At 34.5% G+C, this 25,607-nt stretch overlaps 1 protein-coding gene and 1 long non-coding RNA gene across 5 annotated transcripts in view; one reads left to right on the forward strand and one right to left on the reverse strand.

The window, feature by feature from the left end:
- On the reverse strand, positions 1-23,880 carry LOC120317930. Its single transcript, XR_005559354.1, has 3 exons — positions 21,768-23,880; positions 9,420-9,495; positions 1-296 (listed from the first exon to the last, which is right to left on the reverse strand). It is a non-coding gene; the product is annotated as an uncharacterized LOC120317930 (long non-coding RNA).
- Positions 1-25,607, forward strand: part of CBLB (Cbl proto-oncogene B) — an 87,691-nt gene that overhangs the window by 3,677 nt on the left and 58,407 nt on the right. For all 4 annotated transcript variants that reach the window (XR_005559353.1, XM_039364987.1, XM_039364988.1 and 1 more), the window contains exon 3: positions 7,330-7,580. Coding sequence is in view for 3 of the 4 variants with exons in the window: in XM_039364987.1 (XP_039220921.1) it covers positions 7,330-7,580 (251 nt within the window). In the remaining variant the exon portion in view is untranslated. The remainder of the gene's footprint in view (positions 1-7,329; positions 7,581-25,607) is intronic.

A 25,607-nucleotide genomic window follows, 5' to 3' on the forward strand; every position in this document is an offset into this window, starting at 1 on the left:
TATAGTTGTAACTGTACACAGGAATTATTGCTGGATTAGACAAGACAATATATGTTTTCAGGTTCATGATAGCTGTTACATGCTTATTTAGCCTTTAGCTACATTTATTCTCAGTATAAAAGAATATTAAATATACTTTAAATATTCAGTTCTTCAATTGTAAGTTTGGTAATATGCAGTTTTTTCATATATATTACTTTGGCTTATGTTGTACTGTTTCCTTGAAAATGAAACTTCAGTCAATCAGATTGAGATCCATACTTACCTTAATCATTACGTTAATCATGTAATCAAATCTGCTGAAAAAGAAGTAAGTTTATTATTTTGTCCAGATAAACAACAATTTAAACATTACCCTCAGTTGTAATTTCCCGATAAAATAATTATGTAACCAAATCTTAAAAAATTATTGGAGAATAAAATATATTATAAAATACAGATAGGAAGTGTTGAGAGTATTTTTCCTGAACAAAAATGTGTATTGTTATGCAGGTAGGATGTTCTTCAAATTATATGTGCAGCATTTGTGATAAGCTTAGTACAATGGCCCATTTTCAATCCTTGAAAATTATATTTTACACATAGATTTGTGTAGGTGCTTTCACTGTAGCATTCATAAAACAACATAATTGTAAGTAAAAATGCTAAATGCATAGAATTATGTAGTATTCTTACGCATAGCATATAAAACATTTTTAAGAAGCCATCAGTCTATTTATCTAATAGCACATGTTTCCATGAAAAAGTTCATGGATTCTAAATGAGAAATAGACCTGATACAAACAGTTTAAAACATTTCCGTTGGTCATCAAGGCACACAGGTTCCTTATAGGTTTTATATATTATATTATTCCTACTACTGTTGTATGGCAAGATAGTTATAGCTTTTTCCAGAACTGAATTCTGATGTGCTACAACTTTGGGTGTTTTTTAAAAGTTGTTGAAAGATAGCTAGTACTACCGAAATTGTGGCAATAACTCAGATTAAAACATATGTTGTCTATAACAACCTATTTTCTTAGAATCAGTTCAGAATTTAAAATGCCAGTATAAATTTATTGTTGATTCAAACCTGTGGTAGACTTGTAAGTTTTTTATTTGGTTGCCAAATCATTGTCAGTTCCAAATCTCTATTTTTTTATTTTTTTAATTACACTTTTACATTTAGTTCATAGTTTTAAAGTAACAAACTTTTATTTAAGGTACAAACTATTAAGAGTAAAAACAATTACCTGCTGAAGTGGGTTATACCTTTCTTGGCTGTATAAACTTTTGTTGGAGTCCAACGTTGACCTGGAAGTTGGACATGATGACCTCAAGTTACTCTTCCTACTCTATAATTCTGTGAAATACTATAACTTGAAATGTTGGCAAATTACAGGACATAAGTATGCAATTCTAGTTATATTACATTGAATGTAATATAATAAGCTGACAATACCAACTCAAAATGCTTTACAATCTGACTTTGCCTATTAAAGCCTGAATCTTTCACATCGTTTTCTGTTGTGATGTTTTTGACAAGAAATACCAAAAATTGAATGTGGGGCATTTTGCATAACCATTTGACTGCTGATTGTGGTCTTATTTCTCAAAGTAAAAATATTTTTAAAAGAGTTGGCTATGGTATACACTTCCCGGTGACCAATGCAAATTCGATATTGCAACATTATCCTGGGACAAGTATATTTGCCGTCATTCATGAGAGTTGACTATGCATTAAATGCACAATATAACTATATTAGCTCTTCACTGTTAGTTTTTATTTAAAACATTTATACCTTGCCTGTTTACTTCAGATTTCATGACATATTACAATAATTAATTATTACAGCTGCAAAATTTCTTCAAAAGAACTGGTTTAGAAGAGCATGGTACTATAAACTAACCCATATTTTCAAATGGTTGAAGCAGCCATGTCATTTTTTCAGTCTCATATAGTTGGTATATTTTTGTGCAAGTGCACACACAGTAATTTGTGCACGCGCATCTGTGGAAATAGTCCAGAGCAGTTCCCAATACATCTGCAACGGGTCTGGAAAAAGTTTACTCTTAACAGTTGGGACCATATTTTTAAATGGATTTGAAAATAATTTGAATTAACTCTTGTTGGTTGTTTGAATTTTTAAAGAAGAGATAGTTTAAAACCTTAAAACACAAACAGGAATATTAAAACTTATAATTGATACTGTTTTGATGAGTTAGCGTGGTATATGGAATCATGGGCTTAATCCGAATACTTGTGATGTTTATGAACTCGATCAACAAAATCAAGTGAGATTTTCATTTATTTGATATCCAAAGTGTTTTCTTTCCTTCCCATAGTCTGTGTTTGTGAAAATACAATTTTATTTAGTTTAAAGTTAAACCCCCTTATTTTTATCATATTCCAGCTGAAAATTAGGTGTTTTGTTTTTACATTTTTCTAAAATAATGGTCAATGAAATATGTATTTAATATACCAGAATTGCTCTTGAAATTTGGTATCCTTTGGGAATTTTTTTTTAATTTCATGTTATAAATTCATCTTAATTTTCTTCATCCTCTGAATTAAACTTGTATACAGGTAGTCTTCAACTTACAACAGTTCATTTGAAGTTATAACAGCACTGAGAAAAGTGACTTAGGACAGTTTTTCACACTTAACAATTGTTGCAGCATTCCCATGGTCACATGATCAAAATTCAGGGTCATGTAATCATCTCTTGCCACCTTCTGACAAGCAAAATCAATGGGGAAGCCAGATTCACTTAACAACCACGTTGCTAACTTAACAATAGCAGAGATTCACTTAGCAAATGTGGCAAGAAAAGTCGTAAAATGAGGCAAAACTCACTTAAGAAATGTCTCAATTAGCAACAAAAAGTTGGGCTCATTTGTGGTTGTACGTTAAGGACTACCTTTAATATTTATCTGAATTGAAAGAAATTTCCAGTAAGATATGTCTTTAGGTTTAAATCTCTGCAGCATGTCATCTGCTAAGATTTTTTGGCATATCTTAAAAAAAAATTCTTCTTGGATGCTAGATGGTTTGGGATAATAAGGTTATGTGCTGCAACATAAAACTTGAGAGTACAGGGAATTATTTGCAGACATGGCAGCATGTCCCCATCCCTACACACCCCCATACAAAATGGCAGAATATATATAAATTAAGTCTGGATTTAGAAAATTGTGCATTAAAATTTGTTTAAGTGTTTAGATGGTCTATATTTAATCAAACATTATCACTCTTGGGATCAAACTTTGAGAAGCTTTTCAATGATATTTTAATATTAAAACTGATACTAAAACTAAATAAAAACATTTAATTTTTCTATTTAGAATAGAATATGTTTTCCATCATTATGATTTTTAAGAGTCTTCATATAATGGGCAAGGTTCTAAGATATGGAAGTTCAAAAACAACTTCCAGTCTCCTGCTTGCTCTTTGCCCATTGCAATTCAGTGTGTTATTCTGAATAATGTATTGTTCTGATATTTGAATTTGTTTCTCAAAATTGTGTTTCTCTCCATCTAATTTAGAATATTTTTTCAATCTTACAATAACCTATGTAGCAATCCCTCATTCTGATATATATCTTGATTATCAGAAAGATCTTTTGAAAGCTGAATGGAAGACAGAAGAGATGTATTCTTGTGATACAAAACTTCCATATTTGAAGTGGTATTCCATTCATGTTAATATTTTTAAACAGAAAAACCTATTATATAAGCATAAGTAAAAACTTTTTAAATCTCTTCTATAAATAGGCAATGTATAATTTTGTATATTACTTTTCTTAATAAATAATAGTTCACAACAAAATGTAAGTATTGTTATCCAATACTTATTTCTATGATACCAGTCTAACTTACATCACAGCTTTTTCCCTCATTGTCTCCTGTCAAAATTCAAGTTAGTAGTTCTGATTTTTCTGATTTGTTGCTATATCTTGTGATAGCAAATTCTGTACCTTGACTGTGACTGAGTTTATATTAAGAAGTAATGTGGATTGGGAAATGGGGCTTGGTGTGATATGTAGTCATATATTATGGTATGTAAACTGGTCAGTGTGAAATAGGACACAGCCTTGTTAAATAACTAATGAATAAAACAATCTATAAACTGGTCCAGTACTCTTCCAACTTGAATGCTTTCCTGATATATGGACAGAATTCATACAGAATTCTCAGCAAGTAAAAGATATATTTGTTATTTATTTCACTTTTATTGAAGTATATTTTAAAATGGAGAATTACACTCTGAAAATATTGAATGAAGAAAATCAGTAATTTATCAAAAATTGACAAATTGCAGCTATCAGCTCAACAAATTAAAATGTCATCAATAAATTACTGTTTTTTCAAATTGACATTTCATTTTCAGTTGTAATTTTGCTAACAGGCACACGTTTTTTTTATTTAATCTAATCTATTTGCATTAAAAAAATCTTAAAATATTTTGGAATCTGCTTGTTAGATAGTTAGCTGATGTCTGTCTTTCTGTTCATCTCTCTCTCTCTCTCTCTCTCTCTCTCTCTCTCTCTCTCTCTCTCTCTCCTTCCCTTCCTCCCTCTGACCCAATTTTATTCTGGCCAAATTTTTAGCACCTGAAAGTCATTAACTCTGCACAGGAGGAAGTGGTGTAAAGGGTGTGAGGCCATTCTGATTTCCTGTGCTAAGGAAGCCTGCTTCATTTACTGTATATAAATAAATATTTATTAGCATCCTTTGTATTGAATAGAATGATAATCTTGTAAGAAAAAATAAAGTATATGTTTACTAAATTTTAATGTAGTATCTTTGCTACTAAGTCTGGCCAATTTGCTTTTTACTTGTACAGATCCATATGAATACCTAATTTATAGTTTTCATACTTTAAAAAACTGTTTCGGGGCTTTTTGACCTCATTCCTTATAAAATATATAATCAATGAAACATTTTTAAAGAAACTATTGCTCCTTATTATTTGCTGGTGAAATGTTTCTGTTGATTCAGATTTCTGCAGTAGTGCAGTCTTAATCTAGAATGAAGTTTGTCCTTATGAAGAATTGTTTAAGAACAGACTTACAAGGACCACTTTCCATGGTGCAATTACAGTCAGATATCCACATTGGTATAGAAGTATGTGGGTAGAATTTCTGTTTCTGTTCCTTGAAAAATCTAAACAACTTGAGTTTTCACGAAATAGAAATCTTGGCTATTCTCCAGTACAGGAGATGGATAATCCACCAATGGGTTTTCTCTGTCTGCCAGCTCTTGAGACCATGTAGCCAAACTTGACACGCCCCCTCATGCTAGGAGATCCAGTCTTAACTTGATCTCAGCTCTTGAAGACATATCTGGTTTGGCTCTCAGAAGATAGCAGGTCAGAGATAAATCCATTGGTGAATTCTCCTTATTTTAATTGGTAAACTTTAAATTATAACTACCCCAACCAAATTATACCAAAATACGTACTCAGTCTTGAGAGTAAAGAATTCTTGAAACTTCAGAAAATAATCAAGTGGACATATTTTAATGGGGAATTAAAATTCCCATGACAAATTCAATTTGTTAAAATGTTATGTTACTACATCTTGTTATTACAAAATGGGTGTGCTTTCAGGTCGTCTTGGTCATATAAACTGTAAAATAATACAACTATCTGAAAGTTGAATTATAAAATAAGTTCAGAAACCCCAAATATGATCCTTGGACTGATTCATTTAAGATGAAATATTGTAATAGTTTATTTATTAAAACATTTAAATAAACAGACTAAATAGCTACACAATAGCTGAAATGTAGCACTAGCTGAGAAGGAAACTTGGTACAGATAGTCTTCAATTTACAATCATAATTGGAACCAGAATTTCTATTGCGAAGTAAGGGAATTATTACGTGATTTCATAACCTTTTACCATGGTTGTTAAATGAATCACTGCAATGTTAAGTGAATCACATGGTTGTTAAACAACTCTAGCTTCCCTCATTGACTTTGCTTTTTGGAAGCTGGCTGAGAAGGTCTCAAATGGTGATTGCGTGACCCTGGGATTCTACAACCCTCATAAATACATGTTGGTTGCCAAGTAACCTAATTTATTTTTCACATGGGGATGAGGCATTGGTTGTAAATACGAGGACCAGTTGTAAATCACTTTTTTCAGTGTTGTAACTTCAAATGATCATTAAATGAATGGTTGTAAATTGAGGCCCACCTGTATATTTTTTGCACACAACATATGTTTTGTTAATCATATGGCAAAAGACAAAATACTGACAGTATACTTTTTTCTTTCAATTGGCTTTGGTCTTTGCAAGAACCTTTACTGATATAGGTAGCTGTTCTGTTTCTTCTGTTTAAGTATATTGGCCAATGGGGTAAAGGAAGAGCCACTGAAAGAGGAACTGTTTTCTTTCTTAGGGTTTGCTATCTCTTTAGTCAGATGGAATACTTGCTACTCACAAGCAACATGTGTAAGGTTTTGACTTATCTGTGTGATGACAGAAACCTGTTTTCATTTCTATACATTTTTTTAAAAATAGAATCTTTATTATGTATTTATTTTGCTGAATTTGGAGACCATCCAATCCTGATGACTGTGAGAAGCTTACTAATAAGATAAAAGACTATTTTCTTTATGAAGAATGAGAAATGATTTTACAAATAATGTATAATGGAATTCCCATTGGGGATTTGGGAGAAATCACTCTCAGCCCAACCTGCTTTACAAAGATGTTTTGGTGAAAAATAGAAGGAAGGGTCAGTCACTATGTATGCTACTCTGAGTTCTACAAAGGTGGGATATACCGTAAATAAATCAAATAATAACAATGGTAACAAGTGTTTGTATAGATTTGTGGTTTAAATAGATTAACAGTTCTGCCTGGGTTGGGAATTGAAATCTATCAGGATGATGAACAGTTAAATCCTTCCTATGGCTTGTAATAGAAGGAAAATGTAAAAAAAAAAATATGTAGAAGAAAAGAGATGAATATAGTTCTTTCCTCATTTTTGAGGTGTCATCAGCAAGGTGCTATATTTAAGTATCTTGATTAAGCTACAGTGTATGATGAGGAAATCAGACAATCTGATTTTAGTACAATTTTGTCTTTACGTCTTGCTGTTTTTATTTTTTTTTCTTTGTTGATTAGTAATACTAAAATTCTTTCTATAGATGTTATCAGTTAGAAATCAACAGTGTTTTGACCTGCATTCATAACAGGTCTCTATTAAACAGTTGAGTTCCAGGTAATGTTATAGCTTAGGTGTAAGCTTCCCACCATTGTCTTACTCATGTACAATACGTTTTGAGTTGGGTGAACTTAATTGTTAAATTTATGTAAATTATTCTTTAATTGTAGGTCAGACTATGTCAGAATCCCAAACTTCAATTGAAAAATAGCCCACCTTACATACTTGACATTTTGCCGGATACGTACCAACATTTGCGACTTATTTTGAGCAAGTATGATGACAACCAGAAACTTGCACAGCTCAGTGAAAATGAATATTTTAAAATCTATATTGATAGTCTCATGAAAAAGTCAAAACGAGCTATAAGACTTTTTAAGGAGGGAAAAGAAAGAATGTACGAGGAACAGTCACAAGACAGGTAAGAGAATTTACATATCTATCTAAACTGTTTAATTCTTTTAGTGTATATTTAGATTTTTTTCTCTTTAGGAACATTCTATATACTTTCTGAACAAAATTTATCAGACTTTTTGTTGCTATTCAGAGTGAAAATACATAATGATTTAATGTATGTGCAAGTTTGTATTGCTCAATTTGATAGCCTATTGATGTGTTTTCCTAGAGAGCCATAACTGAGTTTTGATTATGGATTTATGTTTAGGATAAATAAAGATTAATTTGTTTGGAAATACCAGTGTGTAATAGCATTAGTTTCACTTGTTTTTAAAATAGTTTTGCATATTCAGTTAGACCAATTGAAGTTTAGTTGTGTGTTTGGGAAGGCTTCTAAATGTCAGTGCTGACGTTTATTTCCCTGTGAGTTAATAGCATTAGATGATGTTGTTGAAGTTTGTTATGGAACTATATTTCTATATATGTGAAATAATGATCATACTCTAAAATATATACTTTTTAGTTAATATTTCAAGTTTTAATGTTAATAATTAGTGACTAGAATGCAGGTTATTTTAATAACTATAATGTCTTAATATCTTTAACAGCTTGGGGCAATTTTTAATGCAATCTTTTTTTTTTGCCGGCTAGAGCCATTTCATAATTTAAAATAAGTACCAAGCATGTTTTTATTTAAAATTAAGAATTTCTGTAATACAAGAACAAAAATATCCACCTATTTGATGTATTAACTTCATTTATAGAAAACATTTTTTCATACTAAAGATTCCTATTTTGGATAAAATTAATAACTAAGTAGATAATTAGAGGTGTTTCTTTGAGAAAGAAATGCTGAAAAACAAGGAAAACTTTTTGACTTTGAGACGGGAAAGTGGGTAGCAAGCATGAAGAAGTGGAAGAACTTAGTGGAAAAACTTAGTACTTTTCTCCTTTGTGTATTGCATGGAAGATTTTCTTCATTTTTGACTTTAAAGTGGCCAAATCCATCATTTCATATTTGAAAGAGCTTAGGGTTTCCCCCCCCATAATAAGTAGAGTAAAACATCAAATGGATAAAGTTTTATATATAAAGGTTAAGTCACTTATTACTAATAGGCTACACTTCAGGTAGCAAGCTAAATAAATTGAAGTTATTCTGCTTTTCATTTGTTGTAAGATATTTTATTGTTTCGTATCATTTATAAAGCTGCTTAAATTTTGTCTATGTATAAGTGTTATGTCATGAGAAGTGAAAATGGCAATTCAAAGCACAGGTGAAAATGTATTAATTGCCTGAGATGCTACATTGAACTCTATACAGAGCACATAAGTGTTATTGAATAACTAGACAATCTGATTCATTGGGTTATCATTTTAGAGATATTTCCTTACCAGATTCCTCACTGCCTTCAAGAATGTTAGAATTTCTAATGTACGTGAAAAGTTCTTAAACATTCACTGAGAATCTGCCTTGAAAGTAGCTCATGTTGAACTATATAGTACACTAAAAAATCAGGCATTGACCACTTTTTATGACATTTTGTATTCTCATAAAATTCTTTGATAATTTTTATGCCATAAAGTATTTTATAAAATTTGCCAAATTTCAATTCCATGTGTCCCAGAGTTTGGGCGCATTCTGTCAGTTAGCACTTTTTAGGTAAATGATGCAGATATAGAAACATGGCATCTGAATACCTTTTTAGGGCCTTCATGGACTACTCTACCAATGGCTGGTTTATGGCATATTTTATGACCGTTTGCTCCTTTAATGTTGATGATAGATCCTAAAACATAGAAGCCATCAACCACTTTTATGTCTTCATTAGCAATTCTAAATTGGCAAAAGTAGACTGATACTTACAGTTGCTTCCCAAATGAAATATCTTATTACATATGCTCCTGAGTACAGAAGTAGTCTGGTGGAAGTAACAAGGGCACTGCAAATCAAGAGGAAAGTATCAGTATACTTAGATTTTCTTTTTTTAGTGCACAAGGGGATGTATTAATAGAAAGATGATGATAATGTTATTGCCATCAATAGAGGGAGAATGATTTTTTTCTTCTCACACATGAGTAAAATAAAGAAAATACCATTTAAAGGAATTTTATCACAATAAAATTGATCCACTAATTTAGTGAATAATAAAATCTGATGTTGCAAATGCTTGGATTAATAACACATCAGCTCAATTGCGTTCTCAATACGTTTTTAATAACTTAAATATTTTAATTAATTAGAAATACAACTTACTAACAAAATTGAAAGTCTTTAAAGCCCTTATTTCAGATCCTGTTTGTCTTTAATATAGAAATATTAATAAAATGAAACCATTTCAATATAACTTTGTATTGTAATCATGTATCCTAACAGTTTCCCTGAAACTGATGAATATATGGTTTGTTGAAATGGTAATGGGACATTGTCATTTGAAATACAAACAAGGAAACAATTTTGATAAAATTAAAAAAACTTTATATATCAATAAGCTGTTGCTGATTTGTTATCGCTTAACTCAGCCTTGGAGCTTCAGACTTCCCTTTTGTGTCACATATCATTTCTTTGTTAATATAGATAGAGCTGTAAATAAAGCTCTAAATAATAGAGCTGTAAATATTTTGCAGTAGAACTTATCCTTTGTCAGGAGGTATATATACCCAATCACTTAAGACCAAAATAATTGGTACCTAAGCATTGTCAGACTTTGAGCAAATGATACTAACTTCATTGAATGACTTAACAACATATTGCTTTAATTTGAAATATGAAAGTCTGGTTATTTATGTAAAAAGTAGATGGAATAAATAAATATATATGGCGATCACTTTGAAGTGGCACATTGCTTGTCTAGTTCTAAAAGATTTTATATGGTAGAGTGGTTTTTTCAGTGTCTCTGTGTTTGTATGAGCACAAGAGAAATAATGCTAACTGCTTAAGAATCTTTATGTTGATTTTGTCATTAAAACATCTTAATTTTTAAGTTTTACACAATAAGATTTGTACAATAATGTTTGTACAGTTTTTCTTTCATCTGTGAAACATCAAATACATGTTAGTTTAACTATATAATAAAATGGGAAGAATTATATGATCATTCTTTAATTGAAAATCATGAAACTCTTGGTTGATAACAAAAGTATATTGGATGATCATTTAGCTTATACCTGTAGTTAAGATGAAAAATATGGGAGGTGATTTTAGAAAAAATGTTAAGAAGCTGTGCCATTGAAAAATTGAATAAATATATTCATTGACATTTTTCCTTATAACGTATTTCAACATACATATATTTGATCTTTGTTTTAACAATATTAGTATATAAAGAGGATGTAATATAACAAATATGTACTTTTACATTTTATATTCCATTGTGTAATTTAAATATACATAAATGCAGATTAGATCAAGAAAGGTGCAGTCTTATTTAAACATGAGACATTTAGTTTGATTGGCTCATTGTTGTTTTATGTGATATCACCATGCCTAGATTAAAGGGTCTCTCTGAGCCCTTCCAAAAGAAAGTTAAAGATGCCTATGACCCTCAGAAGGGATTTTAAAAGATTGCCAAACAATTGGATATCAGTCATTCCGCTATCTGAAAAATCATGTATAAGTGGAGATTTCAAACAAGTTTAGCTTATCTCAGCAAATTCACCCTAAGAACAGAACGCAGGATGTTGAAAAAAAATCTTTAAAAATCAGACTTGTATTGTGTGACATAAAGATAATTGTCACCATTATTAATATCAGAATTCATGAGTCTACTATTAGAAAAAAACTGCACAAATTAGATATAGGCAAAGATCACAACTTCTTTTGGTTACACAAGGCAAAATAATATTATTTGGCCACTACACTACAAGACATGTTTAAACAAAACCAATGATATCATTTTGCCAGAAGAACCTCTTACCAACGATAAATCATGATGGTGCAAAGTTATGCTTTGGAGCTACTTTGCTGTATTAGGGTCTGGATGGCACACCATCACAGAATCCACTATATAATTCTTCATTGCACCCAAGAATGCTTGAGGATAATGTGATTACATCTGTCAGAAGGTTGAAGCTCGATCAAAAGTTGAGTCATTCTTGCCATATGACCATGTCCCTAAACATTCCAGGAAATGAAGGGTTCTGAAATGGTCAAATTAAAGCCCAGGTTTAAATCCCATTGAGATACTGTGGGTGTTTTGAAATGGGCTGTACATGCAAGAAATCCCTCAAACATTGCACAGCTGAAAAAAAAAGCATAGTGAAATGGGGAAAAATTCCTCTCAGTTAATGTCAGAGACTAGAAAACAGTTGTAAGAATTACATACTTGAAGTTTTTCTGCTAAAGGAGACAGTGCCTGGTATTAGAGGAAAAAGTAATTTTTCATACAAGAGTTTGTATTATTGTAATAATTAATCATGCAGAGGTCAAATGAATTGAAAACCATGACCTTAAATCATTTAGGTGAAAGAGAAAAAAAGAAAAAAGGGCGTGTCCTGCAGATAAAACCTGCAAAAATTTCATAAGGTTGTATAGGCTGAATGGGAAGATGCAATTCATCCTATGATTGGGTGTTATTCAAGATTTAAAAATGTTTTTTTTTTTAATTGAAAAATTTTTAAAAACTTTTACAAAGACAAAAAAAAAACAATAACAAAAAAAAAAACCAATACAACCCTCCCCCAACCCCTCCCAAACCACCCCCTCCCTCCCCCCCCGGAGCTTCCCAGAGCAGAATATAGGCTTAATTAAAAAAAAATTAACAAAATTATAAGATAATTAAAAATAAAATATATATGAAAAAAGAATTATAATCCTTAAAAAGAGAAAGTATTTAAAATAGAAAAATACAGGTTATAAAAAAGCTAAATGATATTTTTTCAAATCCAGTTTAAATTGTATGAAATTTATCCATTTTTCCCATACAGCAAAAAATTTCTCTTGCGTTTGCTCTTTTAAGAAAGCCGAAATCTTTGCCATTTCCGCCAAGTAAGATACTTTAAAAAACCACTCTTGCAAAGTAGGCAAAGATTCCTTCTTCCAGTATTGACCTACTAACAGCCTTGCGGCTGTAATCAGATTCAACATCAATATAACCTCCTTAGCATCACAATCAGTAACAATACCAAGCAAAAACAATTGTGGAGTAAATTTTACCCTCTTTCTAAAAATTCTCTGAATGTTCCACCATATCTTAATCCAAAAAGCTTTTTTTTTTACACGACCACCAAAGATTTAAAAATGTTGACTGCCATCTCAAATTGCATTTAGTTCTTTTAAAATTACTATAATGATCCTAAATTCTTGGATTATTGATTTACTTCAAGGACAGTCACATACAGAAAACATTGTAACAATTCATAAGAATAACTAACATTTTAGCTAGTCTTTATATTTATATATATTTGCATAATTTCCCTCTCTGTACTAAACTGCTTGTTCAGTATGCATTCTTCCAAGTATGGATAATGTGTGCTGGACAAAAACCCAAGTGATTTCTCTAGCATATCTTTCCCCATTAGGTAGGTTGTCAAAGTAACAGAGAGAAAGAGATAAATTTTAAGAAATGGGATCTTCCTTAAAACTCCACAGTAGTTTAAGCTGAAAAATCCTTATCCTTGAAGACACATTAAATAGAGAAGTTTCCTATGAATTTTATTTCTGATAATTAAATAGTCATATCCATATAACAACAATATGGAAGTGATTTGCATTCTCTTGCAAGATGTTTTTATGCTTTCCAGCTGTGTCTATAGAATCCCAACAGTTTTGTCAGGGACACGAAGCAAGAATTGTGACCCAAGTTTTGCCTATTCGGTGAGCGTGTAACTGATGTTATGATGCACATACAAAAGGGGAGGAACTTGTGTTGCAGTATTGTAACATTTGTTGCATAATTTACCCCTTATCTGGACAGTTGTGATTCTTTCTAGCACAACAGTAAAGGTAATCCTTGACTGATGATAATTTATTCAACGAAGATTAGACATTTGTTAAGTGCGTTTTGCCCTATTTTACGATCTTTCTTGCCACAGTTAAGAGAATCACTGCAGTTATTAAGTTAGTAACAAGAATGTTAAGTGAATCTGGCTTCTCCATTGACTTTGCTTATCAAAGGGTCACAAAAGGGGTCACATGACCTGAGACACTGCAACTATCATAAATATGAGCTAGTTGCAAAGGGTCTGAATTTTGATCACGTGATCATAGGGATGCTGCAATAGTAACTGAAAAACACATATAAGTCACTTTTTTCAGTGTCGTTGTAACTTCAGATGGTTACTGCATGAACACTTGTAAGTCGAAGACTACCTGTGTTTCCTGATTTGGTCAGTTTGTAAATAAGAGATGATTGGGAGTCTTCAGTTGTAATAATTTTCTCATAGAAAAAGGTGAAATATAAATATAATAATAAATATAATATCATGAAAGGGAGATCAGTAATATGAAATATTTCTTTTGGATGATCTGTTAACATTAGGATATAGCAAGAACAATTTTATTGGAAAATTAATAAAAAAAACTCTCTGATAATTAGCTGCATTTTTACTTTTAATATAATAGTCTGCATGGAATTAATTAGCTTCAACAGTTTAATAGCAGTGAGAAAAATGCTGATACCAAAGGCATTTAGCAGTATGGTTAATCATTGCCAGTTTATAGCCAGATGATATTTAGTAAATATACAAACATTCCTTTATTTCATATGTCCAACAAACTTATTTTAAAAAATAAGTTTATAAATCCTAATACCATATGATGAATTATCAAATTATGGTTCAGATTTATGCACCCTTTTATAATAGTAGTAAAATCCATAAGATAGAGCTAAGAATTTCTATTATTATGATTCTTGCTATAATTATGAAAACTAAGGTAATAAGTAAATACAGATTTTTATTGCACTTTTAAAAATCAAAAATGGATGCCACTATAAAAATCATTAGCTGTAGTGAAAAAAGAAAACACCAGCCACATTGGGAATAAGTGTGTATATTTTCAATCTTGATCCCAGAAGAGCTGTAAGTAAAGAACTTCTAAAGAGTGAGGAAAAGAAAAAATGAAGCAGACAGTGAGTACACATGCAGGAACATACCCTGTTATTGGGTTCTCTCATTATTTTTATTGGCCTGTAAAACTTTTTTAACCTTTCAAGGAGACTTGGAATTATTTTTCTGCCAGCAAACAAGCTGATCTCTCAGAGCTAGTTGTTGTCAAGGAAAAGGATGCCTAAATTTCTCAGTTGAGTCTGGTGGAATAAATGGGCTTGTCATTGGGCACAGAAGTAAAAGTTTCTGCTTTATTTGTTTTTCTTTTATAACTAATACAATAAAATATAAAAGAAAAAATGTTAAATTACTTTGTTTAACAACCAAGTTGCCAGTCCCAATTGTGGTCACTAAGCAAATACTTAAAGTATAAATGCAATGAAGTCATTTCTAAATGTTATTTCTTTTTGAAAGAGATGTCACCTAAAAATCCATTGAATTTTTTTTACATTTTTTGGTTCATTAAGTAAAACATGCAAGCAAACAAAAAGAAAACACACACACACGCATACATAAAATATTTTTAAAAATAAAAAGTAACACCCCCCCCAATTAAGAAATATTATAAAAATTGTACTCTGGTAGCCACTTTTTTTTCTCCCCTCCCTTCTCCAGCCACTAACTGCTACATGAATATTTTTATAGTTTACTTTGGATATTTCTGTTTGGATCATTTTGAAGTTTAGTTACATTTGTTAAGACCATAGCTTCAAAAAATACTGTATCTGCAGTACATACTATAAAACCTCTTTTTTGTGTCCTTTAATAAAATCTGGGACCCATAATTCCTGTGGTATTGAAATTTGGAAAATTTTATAAAATATTTTATGACATCAAAATTATGATAAGGCATTTTATGACATAATACAAAATGCTGTAAAACATTTCTGTGGTCAGTTCCTGATATTTTTGACTGCTATGTAGGTCACAATGGCCCACATATCCCTGAATTCTAAAGAACTTCTCAAGTAAACTGGAAATCTCCCATTGTTAAAGATATTGAGGAATCTGGTAAGGAAATATCTCTGAAATGATGACCCAAGGCATCATAAGTTGTTTGGTTTGTTTTAATGCTGTGTTCCTGCAAGCTTAAAAGAGACAGGTATGAATAATCACCTTCCCCCATTTCTTTTATGTGTCCACTGTTTGCTTGTCTGTTACTCCTGTCCCTATATGAAAAGGGCACTCTCACATTAGCCATTATAGTTTGTTTTGCCATTGGTAGAAACAAAAATTCTTCAGGTTTCTGAATATAAAAAACTTAATCATTTAAAATGTTAATGCTTTTAATGGTTCAATATAGATCAGTGGTTCTCAACCTGTGGGTAGGGACCCCATTTGGGGTCGAACGACCATTTCACGGGGGTCGCCAAACCACACTGTCCGCCATTTTTTTCCCTTTTCCCTAGCTGTCCTACTCCCTCTTATTGGTGGCCACACCCAGTTGGCCACCCCCCCTGGGGGTCACCACAACATGGGGAACTGTATTATGGGGTCACGGCATTAGAAAGGTTGAGAACCACTGATATAGATGATCATATCTTGCCTTTGGATATATGTGCATCCCCCTTTCATCAGGGGCCAAACCCAGGAAGTTTTATATTTTCTTGATTCATTTGAACTGAGCAAAGCGGTTAATAGGTTCAGAACCAGGCAGCCTATATAGACAGAAATTGAATTTGATTTCTTGTCCTACTTGTTCCAAAACCTTTAACCTTAGTTTTAGATGAAGCAAGAAATTATAGGTAATGGAAGATACCATGCTGTATTATTTTGTTTCAACCAAGCTTAGAGTATTATATTAGATTGTAAACAAGTTAATTAAAATTTTAATTTTAACTAAATCATGGCTGTTTAACACCTTCTTGCTTATATATTTAAAAGCTTTTTTATTATATAGCACTTTATTTTAATATAAATTACCTCGAGACCTTAAAAAGTAGACATTAAAACTCAAATAGATGTATTATCTATAGTTCACCCAGTTTCTGTATTTTTAAATGATTTTCTTTCAAGAAATCTTACAATTTTTGTCTATAAACATTTAAAGTTCAATCTTTTTCTGCTTATTATGCAAGAAACACTATATTATTATTTTGTTTTGTAGTATTTATATATAGGATTTTGTGAAATTAAATAGCTATGAATTGTCCTAGAAAAGTATTCCTTTTTTAAACTCTGGACCTGATGTTTAATTGTCAAAAACGAGATGATAGAGGAGAAACATAATCAAACTCATTTTTGGAATTTGATTAACTATACAGACAGTTTTTGAAGATTTTTATGTTATATGCATTGCATTGCAATTTACAAATCTTGAATAATTAAAATTTGTTGCCATTGTGAAAATAACAAACACATGTATAAAAATTTCTATAGTGTAACATAATGAGAACAGATTTCCTGTTTATATATTTTGTGGTTAGTTAAAAGGCAGGTAAGAACAGCAGACCCATGTTTCAGTTTCTTTTGGCAAATTAACACTTCTGTTAACAGACTAGATAATTCGCAATATCCCTAAGTACTGTTTTTGACATTTCTTTTCTATAGAAACATAATACTATCCAATGCATTTTAAATATTTTTATTCTGCAAATCATAATTTGAGATTCATTAACAGTCTTGCTATAAAAGTTTCCCATTTTCTAGACATGAAAATATCTTACTGTTCTTAACCTTGTATTTGATTTAGTCCTTCATGGATTCCTGTAAAATGTGGGTTGTTTTGATGACTAAGAAGTTTTAAGCAGCCAAAATGGGATTAAAATGTAAGAGGAAGAATTAAAGTTTTTCCTTCCAATTTTATAAAATGCAATAATCACTACTTTTTTCCACTGCCAGAAACATATTGTTTAGGAATAGTACATGCCCCAAAATGCTTATGAAGTATGAGAAAAATAGCTGTAAATTTGTTTTACTTTTTGAAGTCTCAGAATATGGGAAAATAGAGATGAAAAAATTGAGTTTTAATCTTAGGATAGAGATTTGTTAGATACATGTGCCTTTTATAGTGTAACATTTAAAATACTGTTAACATACAGTGTCACTGAAATTATCCAAGAAGTTACATGTAATTTATATTTTTAAATTATTTTTATTGGTTATTGATTAATAAACAGAAAGAAAGAACAAAAAACAAAGGTAATAATGAAGCAGTCCTTGCAGAAGGTCAGAAGGGTGGGAGCTGATTTCCCCTCAAGGGGTAAGATATTCCAGATGGCAGGAACTGTGGCAGAGAAGGCTTTTCTCCTGGACCCTGCCAGCCAAAATTGACTGGCAAGATCCTCAATATACCGCTCTGCCAGTGTGGATGGGACAGGTCAGTCCCATCATGGTGAGACAGTTCCTCAAATAGCCTGGACCCATGCCATGAAGGACTTTAAAGGTGATAATCAACACCTTGAATTGCACATGGAAGCAAATTAGTAACCAGTGCAGCTCATGGTGTAACATGGACCACTCTAGGGGCCCTAAGAAATGTCCATGCCACTGCACTCTGCATCAGCTGTAGCTTCCAAATTGATAGCCCTGTGTGGAGTGCATTGCAGTAATCCAAACATGAGATAACTAGAGCTTGAGTGACTGAGCATAGGGACTCCTGATCCAGGGAAGGCTGCAACTGGTGTACAAGACGAAGTTGTGCAAAGGCTCTCCTAGCCATGACTGCCATCTGTTTTTTGAGCAGGAATCGCAAGACAAGGAGAACCCCAAGTTGCAGATTGAGTATGTCTGGAATAGTGCCATCACAACCAGAACGAAAGAGATGAAAGTCCCAGATCTTGAAGTTTCATGCATCTAAAGCCACTTGCTCTTGCCAGGTTTCAGCTAAGTCTGTAGTCCCTCATCCAGTGTCCCTCAGCCTCTAGGCACTGCAAGAGGATAGCCACAGAGTCACTTGCTTCACCAGGGGTGGAGTTATAAAGCATACTGATGATATCTCAATCCATAGTGTTGAATTATCTCACCTAGTGGCTTCATGTAGATGCTAAAAAGGAATGGAGAGAATACTGAGCCCCATGGCATGCCACAGAGGAGTGGCCGTGGGTGGACCTCTCACTCCGAATCAACACCGATCTTGGAGAAAGCAGCCAAACCAGCACAAAACTACACCACCCAGCCTTAAACCCCGTAGCCAGCCAAAAAGATACCATTGTTGAATGTATCAAGGGTTGCTAAGAGGTCAAGAAGAGCAAAGATGGCTGCACTATTCCCATCCTACTCTCACCAGAGATCATCAGCAAGTGTGACCAATACTGTTTGTGTCCCATAACTGTCTTGAACCTTGACTGAAAGGGGTCTAGGTAATCCGTTTCATCAAGGATCCTCTGAAGCTACAAAACAAGCACCTTTTTAACCACCTTTTCTAAAAAGCAGGATGGGAAAATTGTCCAGGCAAGAGGGATTGAGTGATGATATTTTAAGGAGGGGGAGAACCGGGGCTTCCTTAAAAGGCCACGGGAATGTCGAATGTCCTCTCCTGCAATGAAGAGTTCATCATTACTTGCACCTATTCACTGTCCTGGAAGCTTTCACTAACCAGGTGGGAAAAAGAGCTGATTGGCAGGTGGGCATCCTGGGCATCTCATATGCACTGACAGCATTGAAGACTCTGTCCTCTTTCTCAGGTCCAACAGAACCAAACTGTTCCCAGATAGCTGGGCAAGACCTCTCCCCGGGCATCTCACATGATCTGCACCAAGTATGGATTCAAACTGAGAATGAATCCGAGCAATTTTGTCTTGTCAGTTGTTGAATTTGTTCTTAAGCCTTGGTCTTGTGCAGCCAGAATCAGCCCCTCAGCCTCTTCAACTTTCCTGTTCCTACCCCTTATCTGCTTTACCTGTTTTTTTTTTTTAATATACTAGCCATGTAATACTTTATTTTCCCATTGCACTTTTCTATTCTTCATTTGCTCTTTTTTGTAGGCCAGTTTGGTCTCCCCAGTACTCAGTAAGCCTTCTTGGTATACAATGGATTACTGTTGACAGAATAATCAATGCAATGATAGACAGTAGTGGTGATAGTGAATTGCCTTGAAAGATTCCTCCCTTGATATTAACTTCTCCCAATCTGTCACCATTGACCAGAATCACATCTTCTTCCATTGTACCATTGATCTTTGAACAAAACTTTTCTATTGAGTTTTTTTTTATTTCTAGGCACTTGATTATCCAGTCATGTTTTAGGGAGTCGAATGTCTTCTTGTAATCAATCCATACTACATTCAAGTTGGTTTTCTGTCCTCAAGGAAGGCAAGTGACATCACATGTATTAGTGTTTATTGCACAAAATATTAGTGTTTATTGCACAAAATATACTTAATTATTTAAGTATAAATAAGTCTACCTTGAGGAAAAGATGGATTAGGTATAATTGTAATTTGGGCAGGGGACATATAAACCAGATAAAGTCTTATCTATACCTAGGAATTGCTGTCACAGTTCCTGGCTCCCACATTTCAAGAGTTTTTTAAGGATTATAGCCAATGCTGTAAGGCATCTCAACAGCCATAGCTAACCTGCTTACCTAATTCCAATAATCAAAAACACCAATATTTTACCCATGATTACATATGGTGCAAAACATAGGAGAATATATAAATTCTTCTTTTTGGAACAGACACAGTCTGCTTTCCTGAAATACATTGTGAAGATAGACAAATCTATGCCAACTCCAGCATTAAGATCATTGATTGTTATATTCCACCTAGACTCTAGAATCACATTCTTGTCAGATGGGTAGCTATAAAAATGTGATAAATTTATAAAACCTCGACCCTTTTTGTGTGCATCACAACATTACATGCATACTCACCAAAGAGTAGTAGGGCTTGTGGCATAGCAACACAATACTGTTTCATAATTTTGACAAAAACAGATTGAACTTGTAGATTTGTTCAATTATATCTTATTACACACTACAAGGAATAAGTTGAATATAGTCCTCTGATTTGCACTCATGCTTTTTTGCGGAGTGCCCTGAATAAGACATGAATATCTTTTTGGTTTATGTGTGTCAAGCGCTTTGCTCAAATTCAGATAACATGCCATATAAATACTGGCTTGTTTATATGAGGAAGAATCAGAGTGCCTCTAAGATTCTGGAACAGAAACTGAGAGACTGAGTTCTAGTTTTCCCTTAATTGTGGAATTTGGTTGGGTGACTTTAGATCAGTCATCCTCTCTCAGTCCAACCAAGCTCACAGGATTGTGTTTGGGAAAACAGGAGGAAGGAGCATTATATACATACTTGTACAATATAAAGATGGAATATAAATAAAAATATAGTTTTGCTTGATATACCGTCAAAATGGTCTTTGTAAAAGTATTATTGAAAAATAATAGTCATTTTTTAAAAAATAACAATGTTGTTCTTTGGGTAATATTCCTACTCATATTCAATTTCCTGAAATAATTTTTTTTAAAAAAAATCACACAACTGTGCAAAACATTAGAAGTTAGGGAAATAAATTACAGAAAATATAGAGGTAGTCCTCAGTCTACGACCCTAATGGAGCCTGCCCATTACAGTGCAAGTGTTAAGTGAGACAGCCTTGCTTACCCCTTCTTCTCTCTGATGCCATTGTTATATGAACATGTGGGTCGTTAAATGAGCATAGGTAGGGGAGGACCTGAGCGGCTTGCTACCCTCCTAGGTCCACAAAGGAGATAGGCAAGCAGCAAAAAGTTTTGCAAAAACAGTCCATCTGGGGGAAGAGCCCAGCCAGATTAGAGCCTGGTACCCTATTCCAAGCCAGAGTGGCTTCCAAACAGCCTCTGTGCTTGGCCCATGAAGCTATGCTTGCGGACTGGGCCTCTGCTCCAGTCAGCTGGCTGTCAGAAACCTGCAAACTTGCTAGCTTTGGGGAAGTCAGCTGTCTGCATGCAGAGGAGCAGCTTCAGGAGAAGCTTTCCAAAACCTTTCCCTTTCTGAATACCCTCTCTCTCTCAGATACCCACATTTCTTTAATGAAGAAAAAACAAACAAACAAAAACCCCTGGAAGGGAAAGACTTGCTGATGTTTCTCCTCATCTCCCTCCCCACCACCACCATTAGGTACTGAAACTAAATTCCTGAACCTGCCAACATTGATCCCTTTTAACTACTTAAATTTAGTAAATTTACTGCATGTCTGGAAAGAGAGCAACAAAATTTGTAAGTTACTTACTTTGGTGACTCACTGCCAGGCTGAAGATGGAAAGGAAAGAAGAAAGCAAAGAATTTTTTTCTGCAGCTTTTTATATTGAGGAAATGAAGAAAAAAAAATCATCTCTAAAGAAAAAGGGGCAGCACAAATGTACACTAAATGGCCACGGCAGAAGCTGGATCCTTAAGGCAATCAAGTCTGTTATATTTTAAAATAACAATGCTACATTATGTACACTACTTATTTAGTATTCAGTAGCAAATGATTACTCAAGAATCATGGACATAGCCTATTTGGCAAAATAACTTTATATATTTGAAATGCTAAAATAAATAAAATAGTGTGGTAAGTTCAGATGTGGGTAAATAAAATGTACAATTCATAAGAGCACAAATAGAAGGTTGCCCCAATACACCAAAGTTTAGCAGTCTAATCAACATTGAGTGTTTTACAATTTCAGCTGCATTCTGAAGTTTCCACAAATGAAAATATAAAAAAGAATGGAACACAAAGTGCAAGGATGAATAAAAGATGCCAAATTCCAAAACTCCAGGAGTCAACCATCCAAAATAAACCATCAGAATTCAGCTTTTGGAAAAGTAAATAAACAAGTGAAAACTAAACCATTGTTTCGATGTCTTGCTGACTTTAAGTATGTGTACTCTATAGTTGCTCTTGATTCCTCTTATTGTAGACATTTAGAATGCCTTTGAAAGTAAAGATACCGTAGAAAATATCAGAAAAGATCATTGTCTCCTTTCTTTTTGCATCACACAGTGTGACAAGCTTTGTACTTACCCAGAACTCAAAAGCTACAGCCACTGTCTGGCTTAATCAATGGGACTGACAAAACTCAGCTGTCATTAAGCCCCAGCTCTCCTGAGTGCATCCAAAGTCTTTTCTCAGAAAAGAATCTGTCAGGTCTGAACCACAGTCACAACTGGAAACGCTTAGATAAGCTCATAAGAAGGACAATATTTACCGGAGAAAGTTGAGGACACTACCAAAATAATTCTAGCAACTGCAGTTAATCATAAGTCTTGCTTAAAAAAAACAGTATTTTCTTTAACAGTATTTTCTTTCTTGCCTGTCCCCTCATTTCAGCAGGCTAACTAGTTTCCTTCTGTGTTTTATTTTTATAAGACTTGTTCTTATAGATTTCTCACTGAGTGTGAGAGTTTACTTTTATAGTACCAAGGACTTGTCTTTGCATAAGAAGTTGCCATGAAAAAGTTGCCATGAGTCTTCATAATTAAGAGGAGTATAATTTGGAACTTGTCTAGTATCTGCCTCCCTTTCATATCATAGTAGAAATAACCAATAGTCTTACGGCCTTCATCCATAAAAGCTCTACTAGTCAAGAGAATACCAGGCTGACTAATATAATCCTGCACAAACAGACCCTGTCAGTTGACAATGCTGGTGATGCCAATAAATAGACCCAGCAGATTCAATTATGGAGTTTATGACCATGCTAACTTCAGCTAATACAGTATGTGAACTACATTTAGAAACTTGTTATGGGGGAACAACCATCTGTGTTCAGGTCCAGCACCATGGGAAGTGCTGGTGGTTAGAGTAACAGACCAATGTATGATGAGTGGGGAGTAAGAAGTTCATTTTAAGTGGATCAAGATAAAGTAGATGATAAGGATATTTATTCCTTGTGTTGTTAATATGGAAAAAATACTGCCTGCCTGTTGAAATGAGAGGAAATAGTAGTCAAATGGAGGAAGTGCAAGAATCAGATATTGTCCATCTGGCTGAATGACTGGTTATCCAAGTTCATTATTGCTCAATAGAATAGGTAATGCCTAATGCCTTTGGACTTTAGTTGCTTCATATACTGTGCAGGTATTTTATTCTGCTTGAGAAAAGATGCCTTGCCACTAATTGCCTAGTTGCCCATCACCCAACTGCCTAGCTCTGCTGGGAAGTGGGGGGAGATATTTGAATCATTTCTTCAACTGATATCTAAATGCTGTCTGTGACATGGTGCCCCTAGGCCTATAGCACATCCCTGCCCTGGACTTTGATTCAGAAGGAGTGTCAGAATCCAATTATATTTCATCTTTAATCATCAATTATAGAAAACCCCAATTCTGCCTTCTCTGGATTCTGCCATAAGAGGGAGAGAAGGGGGAGAACAAAGGGGCTTTATGGCCCTCACTTCCTTCAGTATACTCCTAAGAAGTTGAATGTGTTTATTGCAACTTCAAAGGAAGACTTTGAATATAACTAGCATCAAAGAACTTTACCATGACAAAGAGAACTAATTACCTTTCATGTAGTTATCTGAAGTCTCCATACAGACGGAAGAAAGGAGCAAGGGGTGGAACTGTGATGCCTGAAACTATCACTGGAAGGGGGGTGATTGGGTGGGACTGCTGGGGAACCCCTTAAAACCTTGAATGGGAGAGCTTGGACCCCAAGTCCTGTCTAGCATGCCTGCAACCACTTCTTCTTAATAAAGGATTCCTGTTGGAAGAATTATTCCAAGAGTTCTGTCTTCTTAAGATGCAAAGTGGGGTGGGTCCTTACATTAGACAGGACTTGCAAAATTAATCCACCTGGAAGGGAGACCCTTGCCGGGGGATTTTGCAAAAATTTACCATGTCAGACAATGGAGCAAGAGAGGGGGAAAACTCCCTGGAAAGAGAGCCGCTGACCCAGTTGGAACCTTGCCAGATGTTGGGATCCGAGAGGTCAGATTCCTCGGGAGAAGAAGTGGTGGAGACACAGGACCACAAGCCTCGCTGGTCGATGGGCGTTGGAAAGAAAAGTGAGTGGGGAAAGGAATCAAGAAAGGTGACCCTGAGACGGGGGACCAAGCAACCAGAATGGAAGCAGGAGATGGAGAAATCCCTGCACGCAAGTGAAGAGGGAGGAAGCTGGGCACCGTACTCAGACTGGATCCTAGAGAAAGCTATTGACCTGATGAAGAGAACTCTCAGCTTCCTAGGAGAGGAGAATACTGAGCCCTATGGCCGCCCCAGCTCCTGGAGCCACAAAGGGAGAGACACCGAGGGGGACGTGGAACCTGCAACCCCAGGGACATCTACTGATCCAGGAGCCCCCACCCCCTACTGGACCACAGATGGCAATCTGGACGGAAGACACTACCACCCACAACGGAGGCACCGATCCATTCCAATACGTCCACCGTTGGAGGTGAAATTCAAAGGGGAGCCAACACGCTTGGGGTTTTTCCTAACCCAAGTCCTCAGCTACATGGAGGAATATGGGCAGGACATTCCCAGCGACAAAGCCCGCATCCGGATCGTGCAATCTGCCCTGGATGGACCAGCTGCAGATTGGGTGGTGAACTTGCATGACTCCAATGCCCCAGAACTCAGTAACTTCAACCGTTTCATGTCCTCTTTGAGAAGACGATTTGAAGACCCCCTGGCTGATCGCAAAGCCCGTGAAAGAATAACAACGATGAGGCAGGGCAAACGCCCAGTGGCTGAGTATACACAAGAATTCCGGGCCATTGCCAGCAAACTGAATTGGCCAGAAGACATCCTCCTTGGCCATTTCAAAGACGGACTAAACTATGATCTATATGATGCTTGCCTGCCCCGAGGGGACCCACATCGACTTGAGGAATGGTACGTCTTGGCAGAGGAAGCAGAGATCGACATATTGAAGAGGCACCGCCGAGGAAAACAATGGAGCCGCCCCCCGCCTGAGCTGACACACCAACTGGTGAAATCATCGGATACAGCCAAGAAGCAAATGGGGTGTTTCAAGTGCGGAAGAGAAGGGCATCGAGCTGTAGAATGCCGCTCAAAGGCCCCCCAGCACAACCCAGACAGATCCCCAATCAACAAACCCGGAAAGTCTTCAGCTAAGCCAAAA

Source organism: Crotalus tigris, unplaced genomic scaffold (assembly GCF_016545835.1).
Source record: "Crotalus tigris isolate CLP2741 ecotype Arizona unplaced genomic scaffold, ASM1654583v1 scf7180000019944.6993514239:2294586, whole genome shotgun sequence".
Lineage (NCBI taxonomy): Eukaryota > Metazoa > Chordata > Lepidosauria > Squamata > Viperidae > Crotalus > Crotalus tigris.